Below are 12,536 nucleotides of genomic sequence, written 5' to 3' on the forward strand. Positions count from 1 at the left end.
CTTGTTTTTCCGAGGACTTCATTTGAGCTTGATGGTCTGGCTTCGATTTCCTTCGAAACGGGATTCCTTACTTCATGTTTTTGCTTTGCACGTCTTGCTTTTCGTCGTTTTTCACTGCATATCCGTGCACTTCGTGTCTTTTTGCTCAGATTAGATTTTTTCCTCATTTGAAGGTTAAAATATAATTACCATTTTGAAAGCAATAACACTAATGATATTTCAGAATACTGACTGTGCAGATGTGTAGATGAAGAGTTAGTTTTGGTCGATGGTGTGTTAGTCTAGCGATTTGAATTAGTACTTCTAACGCATCATTAGAATAATATTATACCTTACATAATTATGTAATTATAATCGAACTATATTTCGTTGCTGTTTTTTAACGTATTGCGAGAAATACTCTAAATTTATTAGGCGAATTTTAGAACGAAAGAAGGAAACTTAAGAAAACCTAAGAAACCTAAGAACCCTAAGAAGACCATATATATAAACAACACTCGAATCCTAAGAAATCTAAACAGTCGAAACACTCGAAACCTAACCGTAAGAAATCTAAGAAAACTTTGCTCATGTATGTCTATGGAGGCCCATAGCAACAAGCCGTTTTTTGGGGGTTGCCTTGCCCTCTTGAGGCGCACATTATTCGCAGTGTCCCTATGTCACTCGCGACGTTACGACGATTCCGGCGCACTTTACCGCGTTAAAATCGGACCATCTGTTCGCCCGATCATCGTGGTCGTCTGCTTAGCATGTATAAGAGGTTACGGATGTAGATAACAAGCTGAGCACGGATGAATATTGGCTTACGACTGGGTAAATGAATCAGTTTAAAATTCATAGGTTGCAGTGTATTCGAGGAAGCAATAGCAGTTAGTATTTTGTTTGAAGCAGTTTCGTGCACAGCGGCTAATAGTCTCCTCAGAAGCTTGCAAATGAACTGAAGACGAGCTTGATCATTTGTTTGGTCCGATTTTGGACCATGAGAAACGCAGAGGCGAAGCCAAAGCTGTTTCTTGTTTGAGTACAGTATAATTGTGACCGTGGTAACAGACCAGCCCATGTGAGACCTATGGCATCCATGGTAACAAGCTTTTGAGTGACCACTGGGATTGCGGTTCTGAATTCAACAAACAACGACTGGTCTTAGATCACCCGCCAGACTGGGAGGTTTTCAAAACATTTTGAAGCAGGAAGATCGGATGAGCAGAAGCGGAGATTACCGCGGTCTAACATGAGAGGCCAAAGACCTGCTAGAGATGTTTAGTATTCATATAACAAGCTGAGCACGGATGAATATTGGCTTACGACTGGGTAAATGAATCAGTTTAAAATTCATAGGTTGCAGTGTATTCGAGGAAGCAATAGCAGTTAGTATTTTGTTTGAAGCAGTTTCGTGCACAGCGGCTAATAGACTCCTAAGAAGCTTGCAAATGAACTGAAGACGAGCTTGATCATTTGTTTGGTCCAATTTTGGACCACGAGAAACGCAGAGGCGAAGCCAAAGCTGTTTCTTGTTTGAGTATACTTGTGACCGTGGTAACAGACCAGCCCATGTTAGACCTATGGCATCCATGGTAACAAGCTTTTGAGTGACCACTGGGATTGCGGTTCTGAATTCAACAAACAACGACTGGTCTTAGATCACCCGCCAGACTGGGAGGTTTTCAAAACATTTTGAAGCAGGAAGATCGGATGAGCAGAAGCGGAGATTACCGCGGTCTAACATGAGAGCCCAAAGACCTGCTAGAGATGTTTAGTATTCATATAACAAGCTGAGCACGGATGAATATTGGCTTACGACTGGGTAAATGAATAAGTTTAAAATTCATAGGTTGCAGTGTATTCGAGGAAGCAATAGCAGTTAGTATTTTGTTTGAAGCAGTTTCGTGCACAGCGGCTAATAGTCTCCTCAGAAGCTTGCAAATGAGCTGAAGACGAGCTTGATCATTTGTTTGGTCCGATTTTGGACCATGAGAAACGCAGAGGCGAAGCCAAAGCTGTTTCTTGTTTGAGTACAGTATAATTGTGACCGTGGTAACAGACCAGCCCATGTTAGACCTATGGCATCCATGGTAACAAGCTTTTGAGTGACCACTAGGATTGCGGTTCTGAATTCAACAAACAACGACTGGTCTTAGATCACCCGCCAGACTGGGAGGTTTTCAAAACATTTTGAAGCAGGAAGATCGGATGAGCAGAAGCGGAGATTACCGCGGTCTAACATGAGAGGCCAAAGACCCGCTAGAGATGTTTAGTATTCATATAATAATTATTGTATTAAACCAAATCTGCACGAAGAGTACGAGTAGTGCATTTAGTAGAGTCGGTACGTACTTAATAACGTTTAATGCGGAATGGAATCCGCAAGCGAAATGTATAGTAAGTACTGTGCAACCCTGAAAACAATTCTAACAGAGTCCTCTTTTGGAAGATTGTTGGTGGCTGCTGCGTTGCTAGGCATCCCATACGGCAAACACGGGATACGCCACGCGGCGCTTGTTGAATTGCCTTCTCGAAAAACAGTCGTCCAGACTTAGTTCCCTCTTACGGTCTTACCTAATGCTTGATGTTAGCATTCTCGAGTTACTTGCAGTGGTAATAATTCCTCGCGGCTCAGGTACAGGGCTTCTACCAAATTTCTACCGTTCCCGTAATACATCATTATACATGTTTATTCGTCTGAGACCCATGCATTTTCCTCCAACATGTCGCGACATATGCCACGAGCGTCGCCCAGGATTCGTCGCGTTAATCACGTGAGTATCTTGTTTTCTGGGTAATTAAATATGAGAGGAAGCCGGTCACTTCACGATTAAACCGCGGTGACCAGCCAATACGTCTGGACGAAAATTTTCTAGCGGAGGTTATGGTGGTTGCGCCGCCCAATACGTCCCGTAAATTTACCGCCGCCCCAGTTTTTCTGTCTATGCAGCCATTATGTTCTGAATCATTGAATGTGTTTTAAGCCGGACATCTATGTTCATCATCAATATTTTATAAATTTTCAACTTTCATACATTTGCCAAATTTTTTAAATTCCTTAATGCATATTAATAACCGCATAATTTTCCCAAGTGCCAGAAATTTTGTGTTTAACTTTTTAAACTGCAAAAAGTTTCCAGAACTAGTTAACTTCAGTTAACAAAGATAGTGGGGTGGAGTATGACTGCCTCGTCGAAAATACTAGGAGGGCAAAATTTACGGGGGACGTTGTTATTGGCTCGGGGGCGTTTTTGGCCGGTTTACCAAGTACCAGCCAAAAAAACGTCCACCGACCGTTTAATTCGCTGCGAATTTTTAATCGCATATAAGAGCCCTAATTAAATGACGCTCCCGTGAACGTATTGGGTTATTTGCTTTTGCTATACTTTCTCTCGCTTACTGCTTCTCCGGTTTGGAGAAACACTAAGCGAGAGGAAACCTCCAACATAAGGGAAGGAAAACAATCCAGCTGCGGGTTTAGAGCAGAGATCGCTCGTACAATTTCGGCACCCGAGCCTACTGTTGGCTAGCCTGTCGGTCCACCTCGTCTCACCGCGTTGCTGGGTCTTGCCGCCATCTCCAGGGCGGTCCTGTTTCGTTTCGCCGGATTCTGTAACGCCGGATCTGCGACTGGGCGCGCGGCTGTTGCAGCTTCCACTATGTACCGCGAACCCATTAAATTTTATCATTTAGCCTTCTATTCAATAAACGGTAAACCAGTTATTCCAAATCTATTATTTAAATGTGTTTTGCTGCAGCAGATTATTAACTTATTAATTATTAATTTATTTTTCTAGTAAATTTTAATTGTTTACGGCTTCGGATTATCCATTCGTTCACACCCTTCACGATTATGGTCAGCTACGAGGAAGCGTCATTTTAAAATAATAATTTCAGCTACCGTGTGCTCGGATTTGCTGGCGCACATGCCGTGTTAAACGACAGCCATTCCAGTGCAACTGACCTTTTTAAAAATTAATATAATATGTAAGATTAATTTGCAGTTTATGGCATCAGAAAGGTCTTAACAGTTCTGGCCTGCCCTTCTATCGAAAAATTCACGCATCCGATTTTTTAAATCATTAAAATCTGTCAGTCACGTGCTAGCAAACGTTTTTCGGCATAATGACCTTTTCAAAAAATTTTTTTCCTTAAGAATTCCGCTGGTAAAATTTATTTTTTCAAATTGTAATCGTAATCCTGTTGTCAACTGTTCTTCTCGATTGTGCGCAGTTCGGTATTACCGCGTTCCGCTGCAATAAACCGAAGGGAATGATTAGCAGCGACCTCACCAAGCGGTAAACGTTTACCGCATCATTTGCCCTCATTTGCGCTTTGGGTAAGGCGGGATAGCATTACCCAAAGCGATTACATTTGAGTTTGTTAATTTGTTAACTGCTGGTTTGATTTTTGAAGGCAGAAGGCGTTCAATACGAATGACGTTTTTACACATCGCTTCTGTACAGGTTCCGTTGGTAAAATTTCTCCGAAGACTGTTCTTCAACTTCTTTAGAGGATTTAATAATTTTTTGCCTACAGAATGCGTTCGTCCCTGACATCTGCTTAAAGCACTTTCTCTTTATACTGCCTACGGTTTCTCAGTAGCGAAACGAACCAGTTATACGGTCATCCTCTCTTGTATGCGATGGAGCTTCGGTATTTCCGCGTTGCGTTGCGTTCTAACGATGAGTGACGGTTGACATTTCGGATTCGCTTAAAACTTTGCTTCCCTTTAGAGACTGTTAATTAACTTCATTATCAGCTTAATTTCTGGATGGCGCTGCTCATGCGGTTTAAAAAAGGCGTTTTTCCCAGGTTTTCAAGCCATGCACGATTATTTCAATGAGAACGTTGAAAGTGTGTGTGCATGGCATTTGAATACGGCATCGGCCCTGTTAAGTCCTTTCCTTACAGTGTATGCAGTTTATAAAATGACTCAAACTGACCGAAAAATTCTTCCCGTTTTTCTGTAGGAAAATCCCGCATCGCAGCTGGATGTATTCGCCAGTCATAATTACGCCGCGGCGTGATTTTCTTTTTTAAATATCTCTTCAGGCTTATAACTCCAGTTCAGTAGTTGAAAGTTGTCATTTCGGAGCGATTCGGTTGAGCGCGTTTCGGTATCACATCATTTCCGCTGCGTTAGGACAATGACGTCCATGACAAGCGGCCAACTATTCGGATCCCGTTGACCGCATCGTTCGCACTATCTGCCTCCGATAGCTGTTCTTCAACTTCTTTATCAGTTTTTTTTAATACACAGCTAATTCGGTTTCCCCCGATTTTGATGCTATGCACGATTGTGCTGATTGCGACTTCGGCAGTCGGTAAGACTAAATGAAGGTTCGGTCATGTGAAGTCCACATGTCCGTTACATTTTTTGTAGTGCTTAGCCAGTCTTCAAAACTAATATTCGAGTCAAACCTGGAAAGTTCTCAATATTAACGTCTCTGTTCAGAATCTCGCGCATTCCAGCTGTACGCATCGAGTGTTTTTTCCGAAGAACTGAAAGTATAGGCGGCTGAAGTTCTGATTATGCTCTGTCACCGTTTATTTCGTCGCCTAAATATTAACATTTTTTTAACTAAAACTAACGGGACCTTTCCACAGCCAGTTTGTCCCAATGAAGAAGCGCTCCGTAGTTTCTGTGGTATATAACGACCCGCATTTTGATATTCCTCAGTATCAGGTATTTGATGCTTATAACGACCGTAAATAGGAGATACAGGATAGGTAAGGTCGACGTTGGTGTAATAAACCCTACATGTTGGCTGATTTTAGTAGCGAATCGTATGATAAATACTTGTGTACTGTGGCAGCTACTCCGTATTTCAGTATCACCAGAACGTTGGCGAACGCAACGTTCGGTGCTTACTGGTTACGGAGTGCCTGTTCGTTCTGCAGACGATCAGCACAATGTGATGCAGCAGGTACTGTGTTTACTATGTGCCAGATCCATACAAGAATTTAATTTCGGAAGAATGATGAGAAAATGATTTCAGTTACAGTATCAAAACAGCTTAAATCTCGGTCATTATGAAATGAGAAATAACGGCTCGGCTTTTGCTGTAATCTACAGATTGGTGATGGTACTCGTACTGAAATACAAAAACGTAAAAGTCCATTAGCGCGGGTTTGAGTTGACAGTGACAGTCTGTACTCTGTAACATTTGATCGGGACATACCTATTCTGATGTACTGGTGGCCATGGTAACATACTTCTGCATGCGGAATCCGTAGTAGAAACTGCGTAAAAAAATCTGGCTGGCTCTGTAGTAAGTATCTGTACTCGTAAAATAATCTGCTTCTCGTAGCGCTTTATACGTAAGGTGAACATCACGGAACTACGGATAACTACGTTTTACGTACAAAATACTATCATTACGGTAGTTACGTACTTCCGTATTTGCAAAATAAGCCAAACTATTAGAGTACTTTCAGTCTTGCTTGTACTTGACAAAATTCTCAAATCAGTAAGTACTTGATAACGGATGCATCCAACAGTGCCATTGCAATAATATGTAGGTGCGATTGTCATCACATCTGCTGAAACATCTACCGGCAAAATTTATTCTCGTCGCCAAGCACAATCGTGACATTTTTTAACACAATCGTAACATTAAAATCGATCAGATTTTACAGCGACTGTGAACTATAAACGCCGTAGTTTATTGGTACCCACATATTTTTACTTGTACGTGGAATATGATTGTTAGATCTCATCTGGGAGATTGTTCAAAATAATTCTTTTATTGCGCTTCATTGCGGGGCATCACATACGAGAAAGCGACAGCATCACAGAAACACAATGCGAAATGACCTTTAAAGCTTCTCCCCACTACTCCTCTTCCCGTCGTCTGGACACCCGATTGGACAGTTTCGGCGGGGTCGCCGCCGCGCCGGACCGGGACGCCGTGATCGGCCGCGCCGCGACCCGTCCTTTCACCGGGGTCCCCGCGTACACGTAACCGCCCAGCACCGGGATCTTCCCCAGGATCATCCACACCGCGTTCATCACCGCCTGGTACACGACATGCACCAGCCCGGCCACCTTGTATACCGGTCCGACCAGGGCGTTGCGGATGCCCCCGGTGGCAGACGGAGCAGTTGGGTGGTCCCCGCGGTGCGGGCTCTTGGGGGGCGGGGCGCCCTTCTTCATTCCCGCCACTGGAACAGCGTGGGCGGTCCGGAGGGCGGCTAGTTCGGAGCGGAGCGCCGTCCAGAAGGGCGTGGGGTGGGTGTCCCCGGGATGGATGACGGGGGTGGCCGGGGCGTCGTACAGGAAGTAGAGGGCGGTGGCCACGGTGATGCCGGCCAGGTAGCAGGGAAAGTGGGTGGGGTCCGTGAAGAAGGGGCCTTGTTGCATGGCCGCCACGGTGACGGAGACGGGGGCCAGGGCCAGGAGCGGGATGAGGAGGAAGATGGCGGAGGCGGCCGGGGAGTGGGTCGTCTGGTACATGGTGCCCAGTCTACAAAAATTTATGTACTCAGATTTATCTGTTACGAGTAATTTACCGCGCATTTTTGACACCGAATCGAAATTGCAGTTTAAGGCAGAGTATTCGCGTTAAAAATGATATTTAATTATTGCCGATAAAATTAACGGCTTGCTCGTGCACATTGTTAACATTTTTTTTATCTGTTTTGATTTAATGTATATTATTTTTATTTCTATCATTTTTTATTAACACTGATTTTTCTCTTTGGGTTTTGCGTACTGTTGTTTAATTGAATAACTTAACATATTCTAAATGTTTGTAGTTTATAAAAATATGCAGTAATTTACTATCTGAATCCTGTTTTGATATACAAACAAAAATTTTCGCAAAACGAACGAAAAGTACAGCGCCGTGGAAATAAATGTCTGCACAGTGCACAGACACCAAACACCACTGAAAACAACCATATAAAATGGTACAAGGTAGCAGTATTTAACGAAAATCATGTATTTGACAGATAAAAATAATTCTAAAATAGTCCATGCAGAATTGTATTTCGATGCATTGCTGGTGCAAAAATGCCATCTTACCCAGCGGCCACCGCGACGACCAACAGGCCGAGATCGACGGGGGCGCCAAAGTCAAAGAACATGTGACTGTTGGAATGCCAGATGGACAGTAGAATGATGCTGGTGAATATCCACTTGGCTTGCTGAAAGGTCAACAACGCCGGCTTGGCCTGCAGAAAATCATAGTGGCGATATTCAACTTCCGTCCTTTCGTAAATAAAATTCATGCTAATCTGGCTATGCACAGAAGTTTGTGGTTGATCTAGAGCTAAAAGTCGCAGACCAAGCTTATTAAATAACTCAATAAAAAACAGTTCAATTTCCGTTAAATTATAGTGCTTCACCGTTTAGCGCTATAGGTTACCAGTCTGATTTTATAAACTTAATTAAGGATTAACGTCAATGTTTTATTACGCTTCCAGAGCAAAGCTGATGGACATCAATTAAGAATAACACATTTTATTATAGTACGATTATTGGGTTGCCAAATCGAAAAGGAAATTAGCTTTTTTTCCTAAAAGTAATGCTGTACACGTTTAAAGTTTTAAACGTTGTTTGAAATAAGTACAATGAAAATAAAATTATTCATAATTATTATAAACTATTTCACATATAAATACATTATACATGTAATTACATACTATTACAAATTACTATAAATTATTTATAAGCAGAATAAGGCTCTATTTTGAGAGAAATCTTTTTTTGCCCAGCTGTTTTATAAAGATTTCTAATTGAGCGAATTACCTGGGTTCTCTTGGTTTAAATTTAATAATATTAAGTTTTTAATTAGTCAACTTAATTTTCTTAACCAGGTTGTTTGCATACCCCTTTTCCCGGTGGCTGCGTGTGCGTGACAATAAACGGTTCGACGAACCGATCCAGTATCTCGCGGGAGACCAGCGTGATCAGAAGGAAGATAACCGCCCCGTCCAGCCCGGAGTTCATCAGCTTCTGCTGCTGGTCCGCGGGGAGGTTCTCGAAGCGTTTGGACTGCGAGTCCGTGTAGGCCTTCCAGGTGTCGCGGGCCAGACTGGCGTAGTCCGACAGCAGCGCTGGTCCCTTCACCCACACATCCTCCACATACCCGAACGTCGTCTGCAGGAAGCCCGGCAGGGCGGTGTCGCCCCCAGCGTCGCCCATTGCGACAGTAAGACCAGTATAAAATGTGGATAACTAGGAGGTTTCAATGCTGATCGGGCGAGTCGAAAGTAGCGCAGGAGAGGGTTGATAAAGCAGGAGCGGGTTTCTTCTTACCCATTGTGAGTGAGGTATGTTAAACGATATCGCGAACTTCCTGTGTACACTGTACGCACTACATTATGCTGGAATACTGCTGGTATCCTTGAGAAGGTCACGGTGCGCAAAATGCACACTATTACCGTACCAGTGATAGATCTGTAGCAACAAGACCTTCTAATACTGCAGTAGACATTCGCTGTAGAAATCAAATAATTATTGTCAGGTACCAATGTACTGTACTAAACTGATAAGTTATAGAGTAGGTAAGAAAAAGATATTATTTCACTTCGAAAGTTTCACTTGAGTGTGCGCCATGAAAAAGAATGAATAATTAACCAGCAATTAATAGGAGTGAATAATTAACCAGCAATTAAGACAGCATGTTTAAGGAAACGTCGAGCTGATTCAATAATAAGCATACGTCTTTTTTTATTACCAGTTCTGATAATTTCACCATGCGCTGATCAGAACACTACTGGATAATGCTTGACGATAGCACAAACCAGTGAAAAGGCGTTGTGAGTGTGGTTTTACTGGATTATACGAAATACTGCGTTGCTTCACTGGATTCTACGAAATACATAGTAATTATAGTGTAGTATAATTGTACAGAAATCGATTGTTGTTTGACAAAAAAATACATTTTAACAAGTATTATCCATGTCACGATTGCAAAAAACTTGCACAAAATACGTGACAACTAGAAACATCGGATGCCAGGTACACAAGATCACTCTACACACACAGAATTTCGTTAGATTCAAGTAGAAAACAAGAAAACTCAGATTGCTGTTTCCCATAAAATGTCTGCAGGTTATACTTTTGTAAAATACTAAATCGTGCGAGGTCGCCATGTTCAATTTCGAATTTGCATAAGAAAGTGCAATGAAAGACGCGACAAGTTCCCCAACTGTACACCTTTCAATCCGTCCACGCACCACTTCTTGCCGCGGTAATGCGACGGCGGACGCGGATCCGCCGATTGTGTGGCACACAATATCTGCAAAAAAAGCGTAAATCGGTTATATTAATTTGATTAAATGTACCTATAAATGCATAACGTAACGTAATTACGTATGTATGTATATAATATATGATTGTATAAGCAACGTATGTACAGTTATATAAGTAATAATGTACGTTTGTATGTAGGCATCATGTATGTGCGTATGTATAACGTAATGCATCAAGCAACGTAATGTAATGCGTTCTAAATGCTTAAATTAACGTAATACATATGTATGTATTATCCCTAGTATGTATACAAGTACAAAATAACGTTATGTATGAATGTGATAATGTACATATGTATGTATGTACGTAATGCATTAATGTCAAAATGTAGCTATCAATGCAGCTACCGGTATGCTTAATGCTCGTTGCTCAAACAAATGCTTTTCCCTGATAACTCCTACCTTGCAGACGAAGATGGCCTCCCTATGCCGCGCAGCCCGCGGTCTGACTAGCCGTGTTAAACGCTGCGAGAGCTGCTTACGGTTCGTCCCTCTCAGCGCAGGCAGCGCCGCCTCTAACGCGGTCCACAGTTCACACCCGAAACCGCTATCGTGTTTCATACACACCGTCGGGATCTTCACCGACAACTTTGGTGCCCTGGCTGGCTCACCGATCAAGCACACCAGCTGGGCAGTACAGTCCGCCATACGGATGGCGTCACACGGCAAACTACCGCACAATTCCACAAAATCCTGCAGACGACCATAGCAGCGGTCCTTCTTCTTTACTATCGCCTGGTCTTTATCCACATCTATCCGATGTAGCCCACAGTGATCCTCTATCACGGGATCGGGAGCGCCGTTGATCAAGAGACGCCAAGTAAATCCGGTGATGCTCACCGTCCGCAATGGAGCTCCGGTGTGCCGCAGCATGCCGAGCACTGCGAACATATCTTCCATGTCGAGAACTCCCTTGTGGTCGGCCACGAGAAGGTACTGAGTGTTGACGCACAGGCATTTGTAGAAAACCGATGCGATAAGGGAACGCCAGTACGTGTCGCGTGTACGGCTAGTAATCACCAGCGTTGAGGTTAGCGTCGGTGAGGTGATGATACGGTTCCATGTCGCCGAGACGATGCGCAGTTTATGTTGCGTCACAGTGTCCAAATGGGACAGCACGGTCATCCATATTTCCACCGGCAACATACTGCTGTCGGCCATTTCCACCGGTTTATTCGGTAATGGTAAGCCGCAGAGCAGGTAAAACCGAATATCAGCCAAGACCTTCTACAGACCACACAACACCAGATAATCGACAGTGTTTTCAGCGAAGCCAGCTGAACACCCGTCCGCCATGGCAGACCGACAATTTGCTGACCGATAAAATGTTTGCCCGATAATTTATTGCAACGACAATTCGATGATCCCTAACTCGCTGAACGACAGTTTTCTGAGCCCCGATATCTTGCTGACGACAATATGTTAACTTAAGAAAACATAATAAAACATAAGACAGGCATAAGAATAATGAAAACATAAAAGAAATGTTATAAGAAAGAATTAGAAACAGTCAATACCAAAGCAGAGCAAAAGAAAAAACGAGAAAAAAAGATAAACTAAGAAAACACCCAAAAACCTATGTACCTTTGAAACTACATATGCCGATGCGTAATTTGTTGATTAAGAAATAATTTCGCAAAACGTCAGGCAGCAAAATAGTCGAAAAGCGATTTGTCGGTCAGCAAGTTGTGTGAATCAGTAATATGTCGGTCAGGAAATTGTTCGCCAATTTCAATTTTTAAAGCAAAGATTACTTGGGTGTTTCTTACCTGGAATCTTTGGTCGTTTTCATCGCAGCTTCTCCACTGCTTAAGACTGCACAGTATACGTAACTGGCCGCCCACATTGTCCACCGTAGAGACTCTGGTCTCCAGCCGACCGTAGTACAAATTCCACTCCCGGATCAGCGCGTCGACCTCTTCCGAGGAAATGAAACTTAATTCCTTATCCAGCGGCAAGCTGCACCGGACAAACGTCCCTGGTTGGACGCATCCCCCCTGGCTACGTTCGGCGGACTTCTTCGGCAAGCGAAGTCGCTCAATGGGGACGATATCGGTGCACGGAACTTCACTGTCTGGATTTCTCCACTGTACAATGACTGCCCCGCAGTACAGATTCCTCTGACCGTCGCCCACTTTGATCAGTTCAGCGTCCAGCCAAATCCACGGACCCGATGGGGTCTCCGGTACCAGCACTTGCACGGGAACTTTCTCACTCTGCTTCTGCATCTTGACCAGTTCGCATTCGCTGATCGGACAGTAATAAAAGACGATACCGAATGGGAACAATTC

At 43.2% G+C, this 12,536-nt stretch overlaps 1 protein-coding gene across 1 annotated transcript; it reads right to left on the reverse strand.

Moving 5' to 3' along the window:
* Positions 1-6,569: 6,569 nt before the first annotated feature.
* Positions 6,570-9,621, reverse strand: LOC129589471 (uncharacterized). Its single transcript, XM_055484249.1, has 3 exons — positions 8,819-9,621; positions 8,012-8,160; positions 6,570-7,451 (listed from the first exon to the last, which is right to left on the reverse strand). Exons 1-3 carry the CDS (start codon positions 9,131-9,133, stop codon positions 6,821-6,823), a joined length of 1,095 nt encoding a protein of 364 aa, XP_055340224.1. The 5' UTR covers positions 9,134-9,621; the 3' UTR covers positions 6,570-6,820.
* Positions 9,622-12,536: the final 2,915 nt, after the last annotated feature.

Source organism: Paramacrobiotus metropolitanus, unplaced genomic scaffold (assembly GCF_019649055.1).
Source record: "Paramacrobiotus metropolitanus isolate TYO unplaced genomic scaffold, Prichtersi_v1.0 Parri_scaffold0000035, whole genome shotgun sequence".
Classification (NCBI taxonomy): domain Eukaryota; kingdom Metazoa; phylum Tardigrada; class Eutardigrada; order Parachela; family Macrobiotidae; genus Paramacrobiotus; species Paramacrobiotus metropolitanus.

What these genes read in the sequence shown, in the direction of transcription:
- LOC129589471 (XM_055484249.1), bottom strand. Translation starts at nt 9,133, where the DNA reads ATGGGCGACGCTGGGGGCGACACCGCCCTGCCGGGCTTCCTGCAGACG. An exon ending in CGCAGCCACCGGGAAAAGGG is followed by an intron (nt 8,161 to 8,818) that starts GTATGCAAACAA and finishes GATTTTCTGCAG; the next exon opens with GCCAAGCCGGCGTTGTTGAC. An exon ending in GTCGTCGCGGTGGCCGCTGG is followed by an intron (nt 7,452 to 8,011) that starts GTAAGATGGCAT and finishes AAATTTTTGTAG; the next exon opens with ACTGGGCACCATGTACCAGA.